The sequence below is a fragment of the Ipomoea nil genome, unplaced genomic scaffold, assembly GCF_001879475.1.
Source record: "Ipomoea nil cultivar Tokyo-kokei standard unplaced genomic scaffold, Asagao_1.1 scaffold0482, whole genome shotgun sequence".
Taxonomy (NCBI): domain Eukaryota; kingdom Viridiplantae; phylum Streptophyta; class Magnoliopsida; order Solanales; family Convolvulaceae; genus Ipomoea; species Ipomoea nil.
The window spans coordinates 2,623,852-2,641,952 of NW_017616910.1; the positions used below are offsets into that span (position 1 = coordinate 2,623,852).

Genomic DNA, 18,101 nt, shown 5'->3' on the forward strand with positions numbered 1-18,101 from the left:
GAAAAATGGGTGAAATTATTGATGATGTGTGTGACCACTGTGTCTTATAGTGTACTGGTTAATGGTTCACGGAGTGAGCAAATAATTCCGACTCGTGGTTTACGACAAGGTGATCCCCTATCGCCTTATTTGTTTATTATTTGTGCTGAAAGGCTTTCATTATTATTACAACAGGCACAGGCGAAGGGAGAAATACATGGATGTAGAGTTGCTAGAGGGGCACCTTCTATTACCCACCTATTTTTTGCTGATGATAGCTTGCTTTTTTTTCAAAGCAAATGCCCAAGAAGCAGGTGTCATTAAATGTTGTTTGGAAAAATATGAGGAAATGTCTGGCCAAGCTGTCAACTATCACAAATCGAATATTTGTTATAGTAAAAATACCAGAGATGAAACACGGGAAGAGGTTGCCAATATATTGGGTGTGGTGCAGGCTCAGAATTTTGGAAAGTACTTAGGGCTTCCATCATTTGTGGGCAGGAATAGAAGGGCAGCTTTTTCTTATATTGAAGATAAGATAAGACAAAGGATTAGCTCATGGAATAAAAAACTCTTGTCACAGGCAGGGAAAGAGGTTTTATTGAAAAGTGTGGCTCAATCTATGCCTACCTTCTCAATGAGTGTCTTTTTACTACCTGCCCCTCTATGCACTGCCATTGAGCGAACCATGAATCGATATTGGTGGAGGTCAAAGAATGATCAAGGTATTCATTGGAAAGCATGGGATAAGCTATGTATCCCAAAGAAGTATGGAGGATTGGGGTTTAAGGAGTTGCGAGCGTTTAACCTTGCTATGCTAGGAAAGCAAGGGTGGCGGTTCCTCACACAGCCACAGTCATTGGTTTCAAGAGTTTATAAAGCCAGGTATTATCCCACTAACTCTTTCTATGATGCATGCTTGGGAAATAACCCGAGTTTTTGTTGGAGAAGTATTTTGGCAGCACAGAAGTTGATTTGTGGGGGAGTTAGGAGAAGAATTGGGAATGGCCAGTCAACATTGATATGGGATCACCCTTGGTTGCATGATGAAAGTCGGCCGAAAATATTAACAGAAAAACCACCCCAGTTGGCACAGGCAAAAGTAGTGGGTCTGATGGATCAACAGACGGGAACCTGGGATAAAGATATTCTAACAGATATTTTCATACCTGAGGATGTCGAGCGAATTTTGAAAATACCCGTGGCACCAGATTATGAGGATTTGTGGTATTGGTATGGGGACCCAAAAGGTGAATACTCTGTTAAAAGTGGGTATAGAACAGAAGTTGGAGAATATACCCCACCAGTGGGGACATTTAATAAATGGCATAAATTGTGGAAGCTTAAAATCCCCCCAAGTGAAAAACATTTTTATGGAGAGCTCTGAATGATATTTTGCCCACTACAATGAACCTACTTATAAAGAGGGTGGATATTGATCCAACATGTGCTATGTGTGGAATTGGACATGAAGATGTTGTGCATTCTTTGATTACGTGTGACTATACGGCAGACATTTGGACACAATCCCACCTTCCAATCCCTAATAATGTTACAAATATTTTTAGAGATTGGTTTAATGATTTGATGAATGTTTTAGATGATGATGGAATTATTTATGCAGTGGCAATTCTCTATTATACTTGGCGCACAAGGAATGGAGCTGTATGGGATGCGTACTTACCCAGACCTCGGAAAGTGATTGTAATGGCATCAACAGCTCTGAGTGCATGGAAATCAGTTCATCATCGAAGTCGAAATCAGCAGTCCAATGCTACGGTTTCGGACCGCCATGTAGCAGTGACCGAAGACGCTATAGCAGCTGTGTCCATGCCGATAAATGGGACTGCCATGCCGAACACGGAACTGCACCACCCACAGCAGTCCACGCCAAGCAGCTCACACCATGTTACTCAGAACATGAGGGATCAATGTTACTTCGATGCGGCATACGACCCACGGACAAACAAAGCAGGAGTGGGGGCTATTATCTTAAGTGGACAAGGGGGTTATATTTCGGCTATGACTACTCCAATGATAGATTGTTTTTCACCCCTAATGGCAGAAGCTTTCGCATGCAAGGAAGTTTTGTCGTGGTTGAGAAACCGCGAAATAAAGTCTATCGACCTCTACACGGATTGTTTGGTGCTTCAACAATATCTGTCATCTATGACACACTCGTCACGGACCTACTTGGGTTATGCCATTGATAGTTGCAGGACTAATATATTGATTTTTGATTATTGTTTTCTTCATTATATTCCTAGATTAGAGAATTATTTAGCTCATACTTTAGCATCTACTGCTTTTACTCATTCGACTTTTATGTACTGGGACTCAGATCCACCAGTTTCTATTTCTGCATACTTTGAATAAAATGCTGTACAGGCTCCTTTCAAAAAAAATATTAGTATGACTTAATTTGTGTTTTCATCGGACGATATATAAATAAAGAAAAATGTTAAATATCATTAATCTACTCAGTCGAAGAATGGAAATAATCATTTTCCAACCAATAATTATAACTGTATATTTAAAAATTTAGTTACGATCGAACACTGCCCTTGATTCACAATTCCAATCGTGTCTCCCTATAAAATTATTAGAAAAATTATAGGTGTCATATATCTGTCAATCTATATCATATAATACTTGTGAATCCATTTGAAAGGACTCACTTGAGGTTGGCAAAATTCGTCATTTTTCACCAAAATGATCAACACTACTATTGACTCACTTGCTTCAATTAATCACCCTAAAATTCAGTTCCGATGTAAAAGTTTGAATTCCATCAGGGCGTCTGGTTGGAAAGAGGGAAAGAAATTGTAATTCCGTGAGAAAAGAATAAAGTGAAAATTTAAATTATATCGTTTGGTTGGAATGAATAGAATGATTGAAATTGAAAGGCAAGAAGTGAATAAAGACTAAAATATCATTGTATAATAATAATATAATAATTATAAAAATGATAAAATGGTAATTTATCATGAAATGAATTGCAATTCTTAGAGTTTCCCTTATAAATTACAATTCCATGATTGGATAGAATTGCAATTCTCTTCAACTAAACTATAAAATTACAAATTTATAAAAAAAAATTGATAGGAATGGAATTACAATTCGGTCTTACCAAATACTCCATTTGGTGAAAATTATTCCCGTGGTGAAAAAGTCTAAAGCCAAGCATGACATACCAAACCCCTATAATGGGCATTATTTGTACGTATGATATTATTTCTTTCTTTCTTTTTTAAGGAAGTTACAATGACTGTAGATCCTAGAACACTCTTGACCGCTCAAATTATTGGAAAACAAAATCATGAAGGTTTGCACAAGATAGCTAAAGGCTTCCAGAAAAAGAGTTAGCAAAAACTCAGGATTCAGGAATATCCGAATATGAGTTTTGGACCCACCGACACCGACATCTAAGGTTCTTGTATAATCCTGTCTTTCACCTGTTAGCCGCCATCTACTGATCTATTCATCCACCCATATTTCTCCTTCTTCTCAACCCTCTGAAGAATCTTGATAGAATTACATACTGACAAAGAAAAAGATCGTAATTTTCGTTTTTATACCACCATGCCTTGGTTTAGAAATCTAATCCAGCTCACCACCGCCACTACCCGCAAACAATCATCGTTCAAGGCGGCGTTCCCGGCGGCTGCGCCGCCGTCACTAACCCAGTGTCTGTTGTTTAGTACGGAAGCAAAGAGTGGCGGCGGCGGGACGAGGTATGCGGGGTTGGGGCCCACGAAGGCGGATGAGAAGCCCCGAGTGGTGGTGCTGGGGACGGGGTGGGCGGGGTGCAGGCTGATGAAGGGGATCGACACCAATATATACGATGTTGTTTGTGTGTCGCCGAGGAACCACATGGTGTTCACACCTCTGCTGGCCTCCACTTGCGTCGGCACTCTGGAGTTCCGATCTGTTGCTGAGCCTGTCGGCCGGATCCAACCCGCAATTTCCCGGGAACCCAATTCTTATTTCTTTCTTGCTACTTGTTCTGGAATTGATTTCAACAACCATACAGTATGCCCATTATCTTGCTCATTTTCTTTTCCTTGGATTACAATGAAACTCGCACTCACTATTCGAGGGTGCATGGCCGAATTTTGGGCTGTGCAAGCTAGGCTGCAGCAGAGGACCCCAAATTTTAGCGGCTCAATATTTAATTTTTATTTAGCTAGTTTAGAAATAAAAATTAAAAGTTTTCAATTAAACTTAAAAGGCTCTATGAAAAAATGGTAGGAATGTGTGTTTATTGTATTTCAACTTGGAGGTTAGAGGTTCTGTGTGACCTCATCCTCATTTATTTACTTAGAACAAGGCCACAAAAATCTAAAAACTGGCTGTGCGAGCGCGTGTAATGTTAAATTTCACTATATGTTTTACTTTGGGGTTACCAAGTCAAGTGTGTGCACCTGGTAAAACCTGTCTTGTAACCCTAGCTAGCAAATGATGGGTTCAAACCAAGCCTTGGAAACTTGAGGTTACCAAGCCAACATTGTGGCCAATTTGGTTGGGGTTGCCCCATCTGACTTATTTTCTCACCTTAATGTGCAATGAAGTTTCCATTTTTCTCACCTTAATGCCACAATTTGCCAGCATTTTAGTCTGATGATGAAATTATACTTTGTACTATATTGTTAATGTAGTAGCAGAAACATACACCATATTAATGTTAATAATTCAGTTGAATGTTTCTTGTATACTCTTTCCTTATTACTATGTGAGTATGTGACTAAATATTTGATGCCTTAAGCTCAATGTATAGTTTTCAGTTAAAAGGAGTGGAATTTACTTTTTAGTTCAAATGCTATAAAGTTGATGTTAGATTTCTGGTGGGATCCTGTTTTCTCAGCAGCTAAAGTAAACCATTTTTTTAATTTTTTTTTTTGTTTGTAGATAAAGTGCCAAACAGCGACAGATGGAGTTGAAACTCCTGAGCCATGGGACTTCAGTATCTCGTATGACAAGTTGGTAGTTGCCGCGGGAGCAAAAGCCTTAACCTTTGGAATTAAGGGAGTGATGGAACATGCTATCTTTCTTCGGGAAGTTTACCATGCTCAAGAAATAAGGAGAAAACTCCTCCTAAACCTGATGCTGTCTGATGTGCCCGGTATGATTGCCATATCTTAAGTTTTTGGGGGCTTTAAGTGATAATATTGACTGTTGGACTCGTTCCTGACTTGGTTATGGAATGAGGCAGGAATTAGCGATGAAGAAAAGCGCAGACTCCTGCACTGTGTTGTCGTTGGAGGTGGCCCCACGGGAGTTGAGTTCAGCGGGGAACTTAGCGACTTCATCAAGAGGGATGTTCATCAAAGATATGCTCATGTAAAAGATTATATTCATGTCACACTAATTGAGGTAAACCGTTCTAATTCCTTATACAATTGTACTTGTCTTTAAGGAAAAAAAAAAATGAATCTTTTGGAACAGATGTGATTTTGCACATGTGGTGGCATTCTTATTTGCTTCTCGGTATGAAGTTTAAGTGTACTTATGTTACCTTTAATTTGAAATTGGATGGGGATGTCTTGGTAAATTGTAAATGACGATTATTCCTTTACAGGCTAAAGAGATTTTGTCTTCCTTTGATGATCGTCTTCGTATATATGCAACCAAACAATTGACCAAGGTGAGATTGACTGATTGCAAATAGTTATTGCGATGCTGCTAAGTATATTAGCTGAACAATTATCTCCGGCTACTATATACGGAGCATCATCCTTTTTCTTTACTACTTCACATATAGAACACAAATAGTCTGTTACGAGATGAAAGTTTTTACCAAAGTTTTGAGTAATTTGCCACGCCCTTTATGTCCCTTTAGCTGCCCTATGGCAGGAAAATTCCTTCTTGAACTACGTTATTATTTGGCATTTATTTCATGTAAAAGTGCACTACATAATATTTATGCTCATCTGTGGAGCGTTAATCCCTTTATTGCAAATCTATCAATTTCCAGTCAGGAGTTCGTCTGGTACGTGGGGTTGTACAAGATGTGCAACCAAAGAAGATAATTCTTAATGATGGCACGGAGGTCCCATATGGCTTGTTAGTGTGGTCTACTGGGGTTGGACCGTCTTCGTTTGTGGAATCTCTGGATATTCCAAAATCTCATGGAAGGCAAGCTTTAGATTACTGCAAAACGTTGTTGATTTGCATTTACTTTATGGAAGGGTTTTGACTCTGGTGAACGGATTTACAGGATTGGAGTTGATGAATGGCTACGTGTCCCTAGCGTGCAGGATGTATTTGCAATCGGGGACTGTTGTGGCTTCCTCGAAAGTACAGGCAAGCCCGTACTTCCAGCCTTGGCTCAGGTGAAATTTTATGTGAAATTATTTATCCCCGAGATCCATGAGTGACCTTTCAAGCTACTTCCTATGCATCACCGAGTGTGGGATTCTGGTGAATTGGTGTTTACAATGAAACTTCTACATGAATGCATTGTGTTTATAAATCTTGTCCTACTTCTACTTCGTTCAGGCAAATGGTATGATGCTTTTTAGAGTGACTTGAACTGTTGTGTATGTTTCTTATGTACGGAACGGAGCGGAGTGGAGTGGGCCCCACACCCCCGCGGTACAATACAGGGGTATTTTAGTACATGTACATGTTTAGAGATACCTATAAATTATGTTAATAAAAGAACAGCTTCATTCCTGTGGATGTAGGCACTTTGCTGAACCACGTAAATCTTGTCTTATTTACTTTCTGTCACTCAACATGAACATTGTTGGACAACGTGAACTTGTTCTTTTAACGTACTTGCGTGTTGAATGCTCTATTAGGTTGCAGAACGTCAAGGAAAGTATCTGGCAACGCTAGTGAACCAAATTGGCAAAGCTGGCGGGGGGAAAGCAAATGCTGCCAAGGATTTGGACCTCGGGGATCAATTCGTTTATAGGCATTTGGGCAGCATGGCAACCATAGGCCGGTATAAGGCGCTTGTTGACCTTAGGCAGAGCAAGGTTAACTAACCTCTACGATACATATACTCTTTCTTCTCTCTTTATCTGGTGGGTTATGCTTATACTTATACTGCACTCCGTGCAGGAGGCGAAAGGCGTATCGATGGCAGGATTCACAAGCTGGTTTATTTGGCGCTCGGCTTACCTGACTCGTGTGGTCAGCTGGAGAAACAGATTCTACGTCGCTATCAACTGGTTGACGACTTTGGTGTTTGGTCGTGATATCAGTCGGATATAAGAAACGAACGACCAAAAGGCGCCCTCGGTTCATGCCTGCAGAAACGCACCGCGATTTGCTGCTGCTCGAGCTCAGTTCTGGTAAAATCCTTCTTCTTGTTGCAGGAAATCTTTTTACAAGTTCATGTTTTCCTCCATCCTCTTCATCATCACACCGTTGCAATGAATCATTACTGCAGATGAAAAGAATAACTTCTTGCAATTCAGAGTTCTTTGTTTCTTACTTTTCTTGCCTTCTTTTTCATCTGTAAATCTTTGCCAAACAGAATTATTTTACTTGTATAATTTGTGTTGATCCTGCATCCCCCCTCCCCTCTTTTTTACTTGGAAGTGGATAGATTTCCTTATTAACTTTCTTAGTTAGAATCAATTAACTATGAATAACTTAAATTGATTTACAATATTATAATTTGTACTAATTTTTTTATTTTTTATTTTGTGATCCTTTATTACTCGTAACGCACAATTTTTTGATACAATAATCATACTCTACTTATTTGATTTCCCTTTCGAGTTTCGAGGCTCCTTGGCCGGCTTTTGATGGCTGGGAAAGATTAATTAAAGTGCAAAAGGATAATACAAAGGAATGGTCTACAAACAGCAGTCAGCAGCCATGGACCGAGTCAACTCCAACAATAATGCATATGGAGGACATAGTAATAATAATAATAATAATAATAATAATAATAATAATAATACATTATTCTGTTTTGTGTTTTTCAGTTTCCATTTAATTTGCTCAAAATAAATTCTTGGATTCTAAGGAAACGCACTCGAAAACACGGCCTTGAACTATTGGGGTCTCTCTTTTTTTTTTTTTTTTTTTTTTTTATGAAGGGGAAACCCAAGGAATACAGCACAATATGGGGTGTGTTTTACATAAATCTCCAAAAGGAAAATCTAGCTATATCATCTTCTAGACTACCCAATATAACATCTGGTGGTGAATTCAGTATATGCACGCCAGGAGAGAAATTTCTGGAGTAAAACGTGAGGCGATCTGCGACTACGTTCTGCTCTGTTATTACTGGAGTGATTTGCCATTTTTCGGGGCATCAGAGTTTTTTTTTTGCAAGCTTCGAGGACGTTGTGAGCTGGGATGCGAGGTAGGCTGCGTCCTTTCATGTAGTCGATGGTTGTAGCAGAGTCGCTCTCTATGATCAAGTTGCTATAGTTCTTGGCGACCGCTAGTTGGATTCCTTTTAATATGGCCCATGTTTCGGCTTCAAGAGGTGTGCAATTACCTATGTTGTAAGTGAAGCCTTGACACTACCTGCCCGTGCTGTCCCTTATTACACCGCCGCAACTGCCCTTGTTTGTGTTGCCTTGGATCGAGCCATCCACGTTTAGCTTGTAGAAGTTATCCTGCGGTTTTTCCCAGCACATTTGTTTCCAGGAAGCTGCAGCTTGTGGTTTTAGTTTCCCTGAGAACCTGGTAAATGCTTTATCGAACTCCATAGCTTGAGCTTTAATCCATTGAATCTTGAAACTATGAGTCTGGACTGAATTGTTGAACACTGCTTCGTTTCGCCATTTCCAGATCCACCATAATGTTGTGGCGAATAGCGAGCTGGAGCTGAAGAGACCTTTTGCATTACCTTTTCCGGCTATGCCTATTTCTAGCCAGTTTGAGAAGGGAAGTCTCCTCATCTTATCGAAAGAGTTTGGGAAGATTGCTTTCCAAATGATTTTTGCTAACGGGCAGGAGCGAAGGACATGGTCCTCATCCTCGACTGAATCTCTGCAATTCCAGCATTTGTTGCACTCGGTGAGTCCTCTTCTTTCCCTTAAGCTATTGGTCATGATTCTTCCGTGGGTAGCAAGCCATATGAAGGAACGGATTCGGTTGGGGACTTTTAACTTCCATATGCTGTTCCACTTTGATGCTTCAGGTGGACCTTCAAATGCGCTTGGTTCACTGTTTGCTATGTCGTATGCCGAGGATACGGAGAAAAGCCCGGATGCTTCTCTGGACCAAGCTATGGTGTCCTTTGCTTCTGGATCGTCAACAATTATGAAGGACGCTAGTCTGTTTGTCAGATCATCGGGTAGGAGGTGGTTCAGATTGTCCCACGACCAACCAATGTTCGTCTTCCAATAACTCGCCACTGTTCTGCTTAGTTCTATTTCCGGAATGTTTTCTGTGGCTGCTTCCATCAGTGGTTCGTTGCTTATCCATTTTTCTTGCCAGAATAGTGTATCCATACCATTTCTCACGTGTTTCCTTATGCCTTTTTGTAAGATTGGTATGGCTTTAATAATTCCTCTCCAAGCGTTGGAACTGCTGGTTTTGGTACGCCAAGTGGAACAATCAGATGTCAGGATTGGATATTTGGCCTTGAAGATTTGGATCCAAAGCTCGTCGTCTTCCTGTAGAATTTTCCAGCCTAGCTTTGCTAGGAATGACAAGTTCATTGGTTCCAATTTGCGAATCCTAGTCCTCCGGAGGCTTTATTTTTTGTGACAGTGTCCCAATTGACTAGATGACATCTTCTTTCTCCTTCTTTGCTTCCCCAGAGGAAGCTTCTAATTAGTTTTTTCTGTTGTTGATAAGGCCGATTGGGGGGAGTGTGGACTGCATAGTGTAGAAAGGAATGGATGAAAGCACCGATTGTGCAAGGATTTGTCTGCCTGCGAAGGATAGCGTTTTTGCCTTCCATCCAGCAAGCCTTGACTCCATTTTCTCGAACAAACTTACGAACGTTTCGCTTTTGATCCTTCCGTGTAGGGATGGGAGGCCAAGGTACTTGCCGAGATCGGTCACCTTGGGTACGTTCACTGCTTGGGTGATTGCGTGCTGAACTTATGGAGTTGTATTGTTTGAGAAGAAGACACTAGATTTCTGGAGATTCATCCTCTGTCCAGACATCGCACAGAACCTCTCCAAGCAGCTTCTGATCACTAATGCTTGTTCCAGCGAAGCTTCTCCAAACAAGACCAAGTCATCTGCAAAAAAGAGGTCAGAAATTAGAGGAGCGTTTCTTACAACTTTGATACCTTTCCATTTACCCGTTCTGGCTGACTCCTTGATGATATGGCTTAGTCTTTCCATGCATAGGACGAATAGAACAGAGGATAATGGGTCCCCTTGTCTGACCCCTTTTCCGGGCTTAAACCATTCCGATTGCTGGTTGTTCCATAGTATCGACAACCTTGAAGTTGAAATGCATTCCCAGATGATCCTTCTCCAAGTATGATTGAATCCAATTTCCTTGAGAGTGTTTGCTATAAACTCCCAAGAGAGTCTATCGTAGGCCTTTTCGAGATCGATTTTCATAATAAACCAGCCTATCTTCCCTTTCTTGATCCTCATTGAATGCAGGATTTCCTGGTATGCGAGAATGTTTCCTGTTATAGACCTTCCAGATATGAAGCTTGATTGGTGTTGTCCGACCAATTGAGGTAAGATGTTCCGGAGTCTAGCTACAAGGCATTTGGTGATCAGCTTGTAGTGTACGTTACATAGGCCAATGGGCCTAAATTGTTTTATGCTTTCCGGGTTTGGTGTTTTCGGAATTAGGGAGATAAGTGCGTCGTTGGTCCCTGCTGGTAGTATGCCATTGTCCAGATTAAACCGCACAACCGCACCTGGGCACTCTAACCGCACCAGAACCTATATATATATATATATATATATATATATATATATATATATATATATATATATATATATATATATATATATATATATATATATATATATATATATAAGGGTTCAGGTGCGGGTAGTATAGCTTCCTGTGAGGTTGGATGTGCAGTTAGATCTGAGCCGTTGATCAAATCTAGATCAACGGCTCAAATCAATGAAGATTTTAATTAAAAAAAAAATGCTTGTCTGGAAGTAAGAAGCATAAGCTAAAAATAGCGCACCTTAAGTGATAGAAACACGCACTTTAAGCTTAGATCTTAAGCACAAACTCACGCACATTAAGCACAACCTCACGCACATTAAGTACAAAACGCACGCACTTTAACTATTAACTCACAGACCTTAAGTTTCAACAACTACTGACATTAAGCACAAACTTACGCATATTAAGTACAAAACTCACGCACACTAAACACAACCTCACGCACATTAAGCACAAAACTCACGCACTTTAAGTATTAACTCACAGACCTTAAGTTACAACAACTACTGACATTAATCACTAACCTCACACACATTAAGCACAAACCTTACCCACATTAAGCACAAACTCCACTTACATTAAGAACAAATCTCACACATCTTAAGCATAAAAGCCCACGCTTTAAGTTTTAACAACTACTCACATTAAGCTCAACTCCACACACATTAAGCACAAAACTCACGCACCTTACCTTCTCCTATTAAAAAAAAAAGTCAAAATGCCAAACATGGCATACTAAACCCCTATAATAGGGGAGTGCATCTGACGGTTCGGATCGGATTTGATAGACGGAGGGCGTATTAACCGTTCAGATATCGCATGTTATTTTTTGTACCCAATATTTTTTTTAAATGTAAGTTAACCATTCGGTTTTATGATGTTTCGGTTCGGATCGGATATCTGAATCGAGTTCGGTTATTATTAACTTAAAAAAGAAATAATAAATTTAAACAAAAGCCTTGAAAATTGAAAAAATATATCATATTTTGTTTCCATATTTCCAGAATTCCAGATTTCCAGTAAAGTCTACACTCCCATGCGTGCTAAATTGCATATTAGCAAATAGCAACTTACTAAATAAAATATTGAGTTAATTACCGAATAGTCCATTAACTATAGTAAAATTATCAATTTGATCACCGATTATTTTTTTGATTAATTAAATCCCTCAACTTTAAAAATCTTAACCAATTTGATCCTTTGTTTGTTTTGCCGTTAGACATCCGTTAATTCGGGACTAAATTGGTAATTTCACTATAGTCAAGGGACCATTTTGGTAAACAACTTTTCGGAGGATATGGTGCATGTGATAATCGAAATGGTTCCTTGACTATGCAAAATTACTAATTTAGTCCCGAGTTAACGGATTTCTAACGACAAAACAAACAAAGGACCAAATTGGTTACAGTTTTTAAAGTTGAGAGATTTAGTTGGTAAAAAAAAAAGTCAATGATCAAATTGATAATTTCGCTATAGTCAATGGATCATTTTGATAATAAGGGTCAAATAAGTCACTGAACTGCACACAAAAATGCAATTAGGCCACCAAACCTAAAAAATCTACAATTGGGTCCTTAAACTAACCAATTTCATTCAATTTGTCCATTTTTCTAAGTTTATCAAGTTGCTAACAGGTTACCCTCCACCTAAGATGTATGTGTGACATTTTTTTTAAAAAATAATTTATTTTTAAATTAGCTTTTTTAATATTTAATAAATAAAAACTAAAATAATTTTTTTTAAAAATAAAATAATGTGTTAAGTCTTAACACATTATTTTATTTTCAAAAAAAAATTATTTTAGTTTCTATTTATTAAACATTAAAAAAATTAATTTAAAAATAAATTATTTTAATTTTTATTTATTAAATATTTTAAAAAATTAATTTAAAAATATTTTAAAAAAAGTCACATATATCTTATGTGGATGGTAACCTGTTAGCAATTTGAGAAACTTAAAAAATGAACAAATTGAATAAAATTGGTTAGTTTAAGGATCTAATTGTAGGTTTTTTAAGTTCAATGACCTAATTACATTTTCATGTGCAGTTGGTCTATTTGACCCTTATTCCAAAAACAAACTCATGAAGGTTTGCACAGGATAGCCAAAGACTTCCAGAAAAAGAGGTAGCAGAAACTCATGATTCAGGAATATGAGTTTTGGATTCACTGACACCGACATCTAAGTTTCTTGTAATCCTGTCTTTCACATGTTTGCCGCCATCTACTGATCTGTTGATCCACACCCGCCACCCATTCCTCAGTCAAACCCCCGCACATATTTCTCCTTCATCCATCTTTCATGCCAATTGCTTCTTAAACCTCTGAACAATCATGATACAATTACATACTGACAAAGAAAAGATCGTAATTTTCGTTTTTATACCACCATGCCTTGGTTTAGAAATTTAATCCAGCTCACCACCGCCACTACCCGCAAACAATCGCCGTTCAAGGCGGCTGCGCCGCCGCCGTCACTAACCCAGTGTCTGTTGTTTGGTACGGAAGCACAGAGTGGCGGCGGCGGGAAGAGGTATGCGGGGTTGGGGCCCACGAAGGCGGATGAGAAGCCCCGAGTGGTGGTGCTGGGGACGGGGTGGGCGGGGTGCAGGCTGATGAAGGGGATCGACACCAATATATACGATGTTGTTTGTGTGTCGCCGAGGAACCACATGGTGTTCACACCTCTGCTGGCCTCCACTTGCGTCGGCACTCTGGAGTTCCGATCGGTGGCTGAGCCTGTCGGCCGGATCCAACCCGCCATTTCCCGGGAACCCAATTCTTATTTCTTTCTTGCTAATTGTTCTGGAATTGATTTCAACAACCATACAGTATGCCCATTATCTTGCTCATTTTCTTTTTGTTGGATTACAATGAAACTTGCACTCACTATTCAAGTGTGTGTATTGTTAAATTTCACTTTTTAACGTTAGTCAGGAACAATGTTGCAGAAATCCCGTCTAGGCGCTGGCCTGCCCCCTAGCGTATCACTATAATCAGTGGGCCGATTGGCTGGTTAGGCGGCTGACTAGACCGTTTAAGCGCCACCTAGTCGCTAACAACCTAGGCTTTCTAGGCATCGATTAGGCTAGCTAGTCGGCCGATTAGCTATTGTTCTTTTTTTTTTTTTTTTTTAAATGAGTTATTTCACTCAAAACAATATCGAATAATATAGTTTTGAGCAAAATAACTCTAAATTGTTCAAAGTCTTATTTAATATTTGAGTATTAAATATTTTATAATTATCAAGTCTTAAAAAATTAAAAAAATTCAAACAAATTTTTTAAAAAAAAAATAAAATAAAAGATACACGGGTGCCTAACTATTTTTTCAACCATGGTCAAGAAATGATAGGTCCATTAATAGATTATTTTTATCGAAGTCAAACTTGAAACTTTGGGGTTACCAAGTCGAGTGTGTGCACTAGGTAAATCCTATCTATCCTAGCTTGCAAAATGACGGGTTCAAACCAAGCAAGCCAATAGGTCGCTCCCACTGAGAGTCAAATTTGAAAACACGAGTTTACCAAGCCAACATTGTGACTAACTTGGCTGGAGTTGCCCCATCTGACTTATTTTCTCACCTTAATGTGCAATGAAGTTTCCATTTTTCTCACCTTAATGCCACAATTTGCCAGCATTTTAGTCTGATGATAAAATTATACTGTGTACTATATTGTTAATGTAGTAGCAGAAACATACACCATATTAATGTTAATAATTCAGCTGAATGTTTCTTCTATAATCTTTCCTTATTACTGTGTGACTAAATATTTGATGCTATAGTAAACCATCAAATGCTATAAAGTTGATGTTAGATTTCTGGTGGGATCCTGTTTTCTCAACAGCTAAAGTAAACCATTTATTTGTAGATAAAGTGCCAAACAGCTACAGATGGAATTGAAACTCCCGAGCCATGGAACTTCAGTATCTCGTACGACAAGTTGGTAGTTGCCGCGGGAGCAAAACCCTTAACCTTTGGAATTAAGGGAGTGTTGGAGCATGCTATCTTTCTTCGGGAAGTTTACCATGCTCAAGAAATAAGGAGAAAACTCCTCCTAAACCTGATGCTGTCTGATGTGCCCGGTATGCATGATTGCCATAATCTTAGTTTTTCTGGGCTGTAAGTGATAATATTGAGTTATTGACTGTTGGACTCATTCCCAAATTGGTTATGGAATGAGGCAGGAGTTAGCAATGAAGAAAAGAGCAGACTCCTGCACTGTGTTGTCGTTGGAGGTGGCCCCACGGGAGTTGAGTTCAGCGGGGAGCTTAGCGACTTCATCAAGAGGGATGTTCATCAAAGATATGCTCATGTAAAAGATTATATTCATGTCACACTAATTGAGGTAAACCGTTCTAATTCCTTGTACAATTGTACTTGTCTTTAAGAAAAAAAAAGGGGAATCTTTTGGAACAAATGTGGTGACATTCTTATTTGCTTCTCGGTATGAAGTATAAGTGTAGTTATGTTACTGTTAATTTGAAATTGGATTGGGATGTCTTCGTAAATTGTAAGTGACGATTATTCCTTTGCAGGCTAATGAGATTTTGTCTTCCTGTGAAGATAGTCTTCGTAAATATGCAATCAAACAATTGACAAAGGTGAGATTGATTGATTGCAAATATGCCATTAGTATGCCTATACGTTAAATAATCTGCATGTTTGAAATCTAAGATTAGAGTTTCTCGTTATTCTTCACATATAGAACACAAATAGTCTGTTATGAGAAGAAAGGTTTTACCAAAGGATATCTTCATTGCTGACACTTGCACAAGTTTGAGTAATTTGCCACGCCCTTTATGTCCCTCTAGCTGCCTTAAGGCAGGAAAAATCCTTCTTGAACTATGTTATTATTAGGCATTTATTTACTACATAATATTTATGCTCATCTGTGGAGCGTAAGTCGCTTAATTGCTAATCTATCAATTTCCAGTCAGGAGTTTGTCTGGTACGCGGGGTTGTACAAGATGTGCAACCAAAGAAGATAATTCTTAATGATGGCACGGAGGTCCCCTATGGCTTGTTAGTGTGGTCTACTGGGGTTGGACCGTCTTCGTTTGTGGAATCTCTGGATATTCCAAAATCTCGTGGAAGGCAAGCTTTAGATTTATTAATCAATTTGTACTTTGCTTTCTGCTCAATTTTGAAGTATTTCTGATTTGATTCCCCTTTGAAGGGTTTTGACTCTGGTGAACGGATTTACAGGATCGGAGTTGATGAATGGCTACGTGTCCCTAGCGTGCAGGATGTATTTGCAATCGGGGATTGTTGTGGCTTCCTCGAAAGTACAGGCAAGACAGTACTTCCAGCCTTGGCTCAGGTGAAATTTTATGTGACTAATGAATGCATCAGTTATTTATCCCCAAGATCCATGAGTGACCTTTCATGTTGAATGCTCGATTAGGTTGCAGAACGTCAAGGAAAGTATCTGTCAACGCTAGTGAACCAAATTGGCAAAGCTGGCGGGGGGAAAGCGAATGCTGCCAAGGATTTTGACCTCGGGGATCCATTCGTTTATAGGCATTTGGTCAGCATGGCAAGCATAGGCCGGTATAAGGCGCTTGTTGACCTTAGGCAGAGCAAGGTTAACTAACCTCTACGTTTAAACATATACTCTTTCTTCTCTTTATCTGGTGGATTATGCTTATTACTTATACTGCACTCCGTGCAGGAGGCGAAAGGCGTATCGTTGGCAGGATTCACGAGCTGGTTTATTTGGCGCTCGGCTTACCTGACTCGTGTGGTCAGCTGGAGGAACAGATTGTACGTTGCTATCAACTGGTTGACGACTTTGGTGTTTGGTCGTGATATCAGTCGGATATAAGAAACGACCCACCAAAAGGCGCCCTCGGTTCATTCCCGATGCCTGCAGAAACGCACCGCGATTTGCTGCTGCTCGAGCTCAGTTCTGACATCATTACTGCAGTTTTTTCTCTGCAGATGAAAAGAATAACTTCTTGCAATTCAGAGTTCTTTGTTTCTTACTTTTCTTGCATTCTTTTTCATCTGTAAATCTTTGACAAATAGAAAGTGGATGGATTTCCTTTATTAACTTTGTTAGTTAGAATCAATTAAAGTTAGTTAGAATCAATTAACTATGAATAACATAATCTGATTTACCTTATTATAATTTTTTAATAGAGTTTTTTGCACTTTTGGTCCCACGACTATAGTGGCATTAGCAGAATTGATCCACGACTTTTGAACCTTGCAATTATAGTTCACGACTATTGATTTTTTTGCAAAAATGATCCTTCCGGCCACTTTTCTGTCAAAATTCCACCGGAAAAAAATTCTTCATTTTTAACAGGGCTAAAATTGACATTTTACTTATCTCAACAATATATATATATATATATATATATATATATATATATATATATATATATATATATATATATATATATATATATATATATATATATATATATAAGCGATTGCATTTGAGAATCTCCGCCGCTTCTCTCGCCGAAAATCTATACAACGAAGCTTTTTCGATGTCTTCGAATGATCCGGCAGGCGTGCTGGCTCCGCCTTCAATTCTGTTGCCGGATAACCCAACTAGCCCGGGGAACGCCATGGCCACTCCGCCGCTTACTGACAGCCCTGCCTGCTCCAGGAACTCCGCCGCCGTAGTAGTATGTAGCCCAGTAATATTGTATGTAGTCAAATGTCAATTTTTTTCTTTTATTTTTTGAGATAAGTAAAATGTCAATTTTAGCCTTGTTAAAAATGGAGAATTTTTTTTCCGGTGAAATTTTGACGAAAAAGTGGCCGGAAGGACCATTTTTGCAAAAAAATCAATAGTCGGAGACTAAAATTGCAAGATTCAAAAGTCGTGGATTAATTCTGCTAGCGCCACTATAGTCGTGGGACCAAAAGTGCAAAAAACTCTTTTTTAATACAATAATCATACTTTTTTACTTATTTGACTTCCCTTTCGAGTTTCGAGGCTCCTTGGCCGGCTTTTGATGGCTGGAAAAGATTAATTGAAGTGCAAAAGGATAATACAAAGGAATGGTCTAAAAACAGCAGCCAGACATGGACTGAGTCAACTCCAACAATAATACATTATAAAAAGACTAAAGAAAATGTTTTGTTGGATAATGCCAACAAATTTTCCTCGTACGGTTGCCAGAATGGAAGGCAAAGCCGGCATCAATGTCAGCAAAAACAAGTCTCATACTGTTGTGTAAACAAGACAAGATAATAATGGTGAGCATATAACTATGTGCAATTTAACTATCAATTTAAGTTTTTAGTTGAA

At 39.0% G+C, this 18,101-nt stretch overlaps 3 protein-coding genes across 4 annotated transcripts; all 3 read left to right on the forward strand.

The window, feature by feature from the left end:
• Window positions 1–1,386: 1,386 nt before the first annotated feature.
• On the forward strand, window positions 1,387–2,355 carry LOC109173524. The gene has a single exon (XM_019322765.1). It carries the CDS (start codon window positions 1,387–1,389, stop codon window positions 2,353–2,355), a length of 969 nt encoding a protein of 322 aa, XP_019178310.1.
• A 904-nt stretch (window positions 2,356–3,259) lies between these two features.
• On the forward strand, window positions 3,260–16,268 carry LOC109173645 (internal alternative NAD(P)H-ubiquinone oxidoreductase A1, mitochondrial-like). Of its 2 annotated transcripts, XM_019322903.1 has the most exons (8): window positions 3,270–4,011; window positions 4,888–5,101; window positions 5,192–5,352; window positions 5,558–5,623; window positions 5,954–6,114; window positions 6,197–6,311; window positions 6,783–6,962; window positions 7,048–7,550. In XM_019322903.1, the coding sequence occupies exons 1-8, from the start codon at window positions 3,562–3,564 to the stop codon at window positions 7,198–7,200; spliced, it is 1,500 nt and encodes a 499-aa protein (XP_019178448.1). In that variant the 5' UTR covers window positions 3,270–3,561; the 3' UTR covers window positions 7,201–7,550. The 2 variants fall into 2 exon arrangements, with proteins under 2 accessions (XP_019178449.1, XP_019178448.1); XM_019322904.1 differs by lacking the exons at window positions 6,783–6,962; window positions 7,048–7,550 and adding an exon at window positions 16,219–16,268 and having other exon boundaries at window positions 3,260–4,011; window positions 6,197–6,377.
• LOC109173646 (internal alternative NAD(P)H-ubiquinone oxidoreductase A1, mitochondrial-like) lies at window positions 13,222–16,667 on the forward strand. The gene is made up of 8 exons (XM_019322905.1): window positions 13,222–13,662; window positions 14,703–14,916; window positions 15,019–15,179; window positions 15,370–15,435; window positions 15,768–15,928; window positions 16,040–16,154; window positions 16,239–16,418; window positions 16,506–16,667. Exons 1-8 carry the CDS (start codon window positions 13,222–13,224, stop codon window positions 16,656–16,658), a joined length of 1,491 nt encoding a protein of 496 aa, XP_019178450.1. The 3' UTR covers window positions 16,659–16,667.
• Window positions 16,668–18,101: the final 1,434 nt, after the last annotated feature.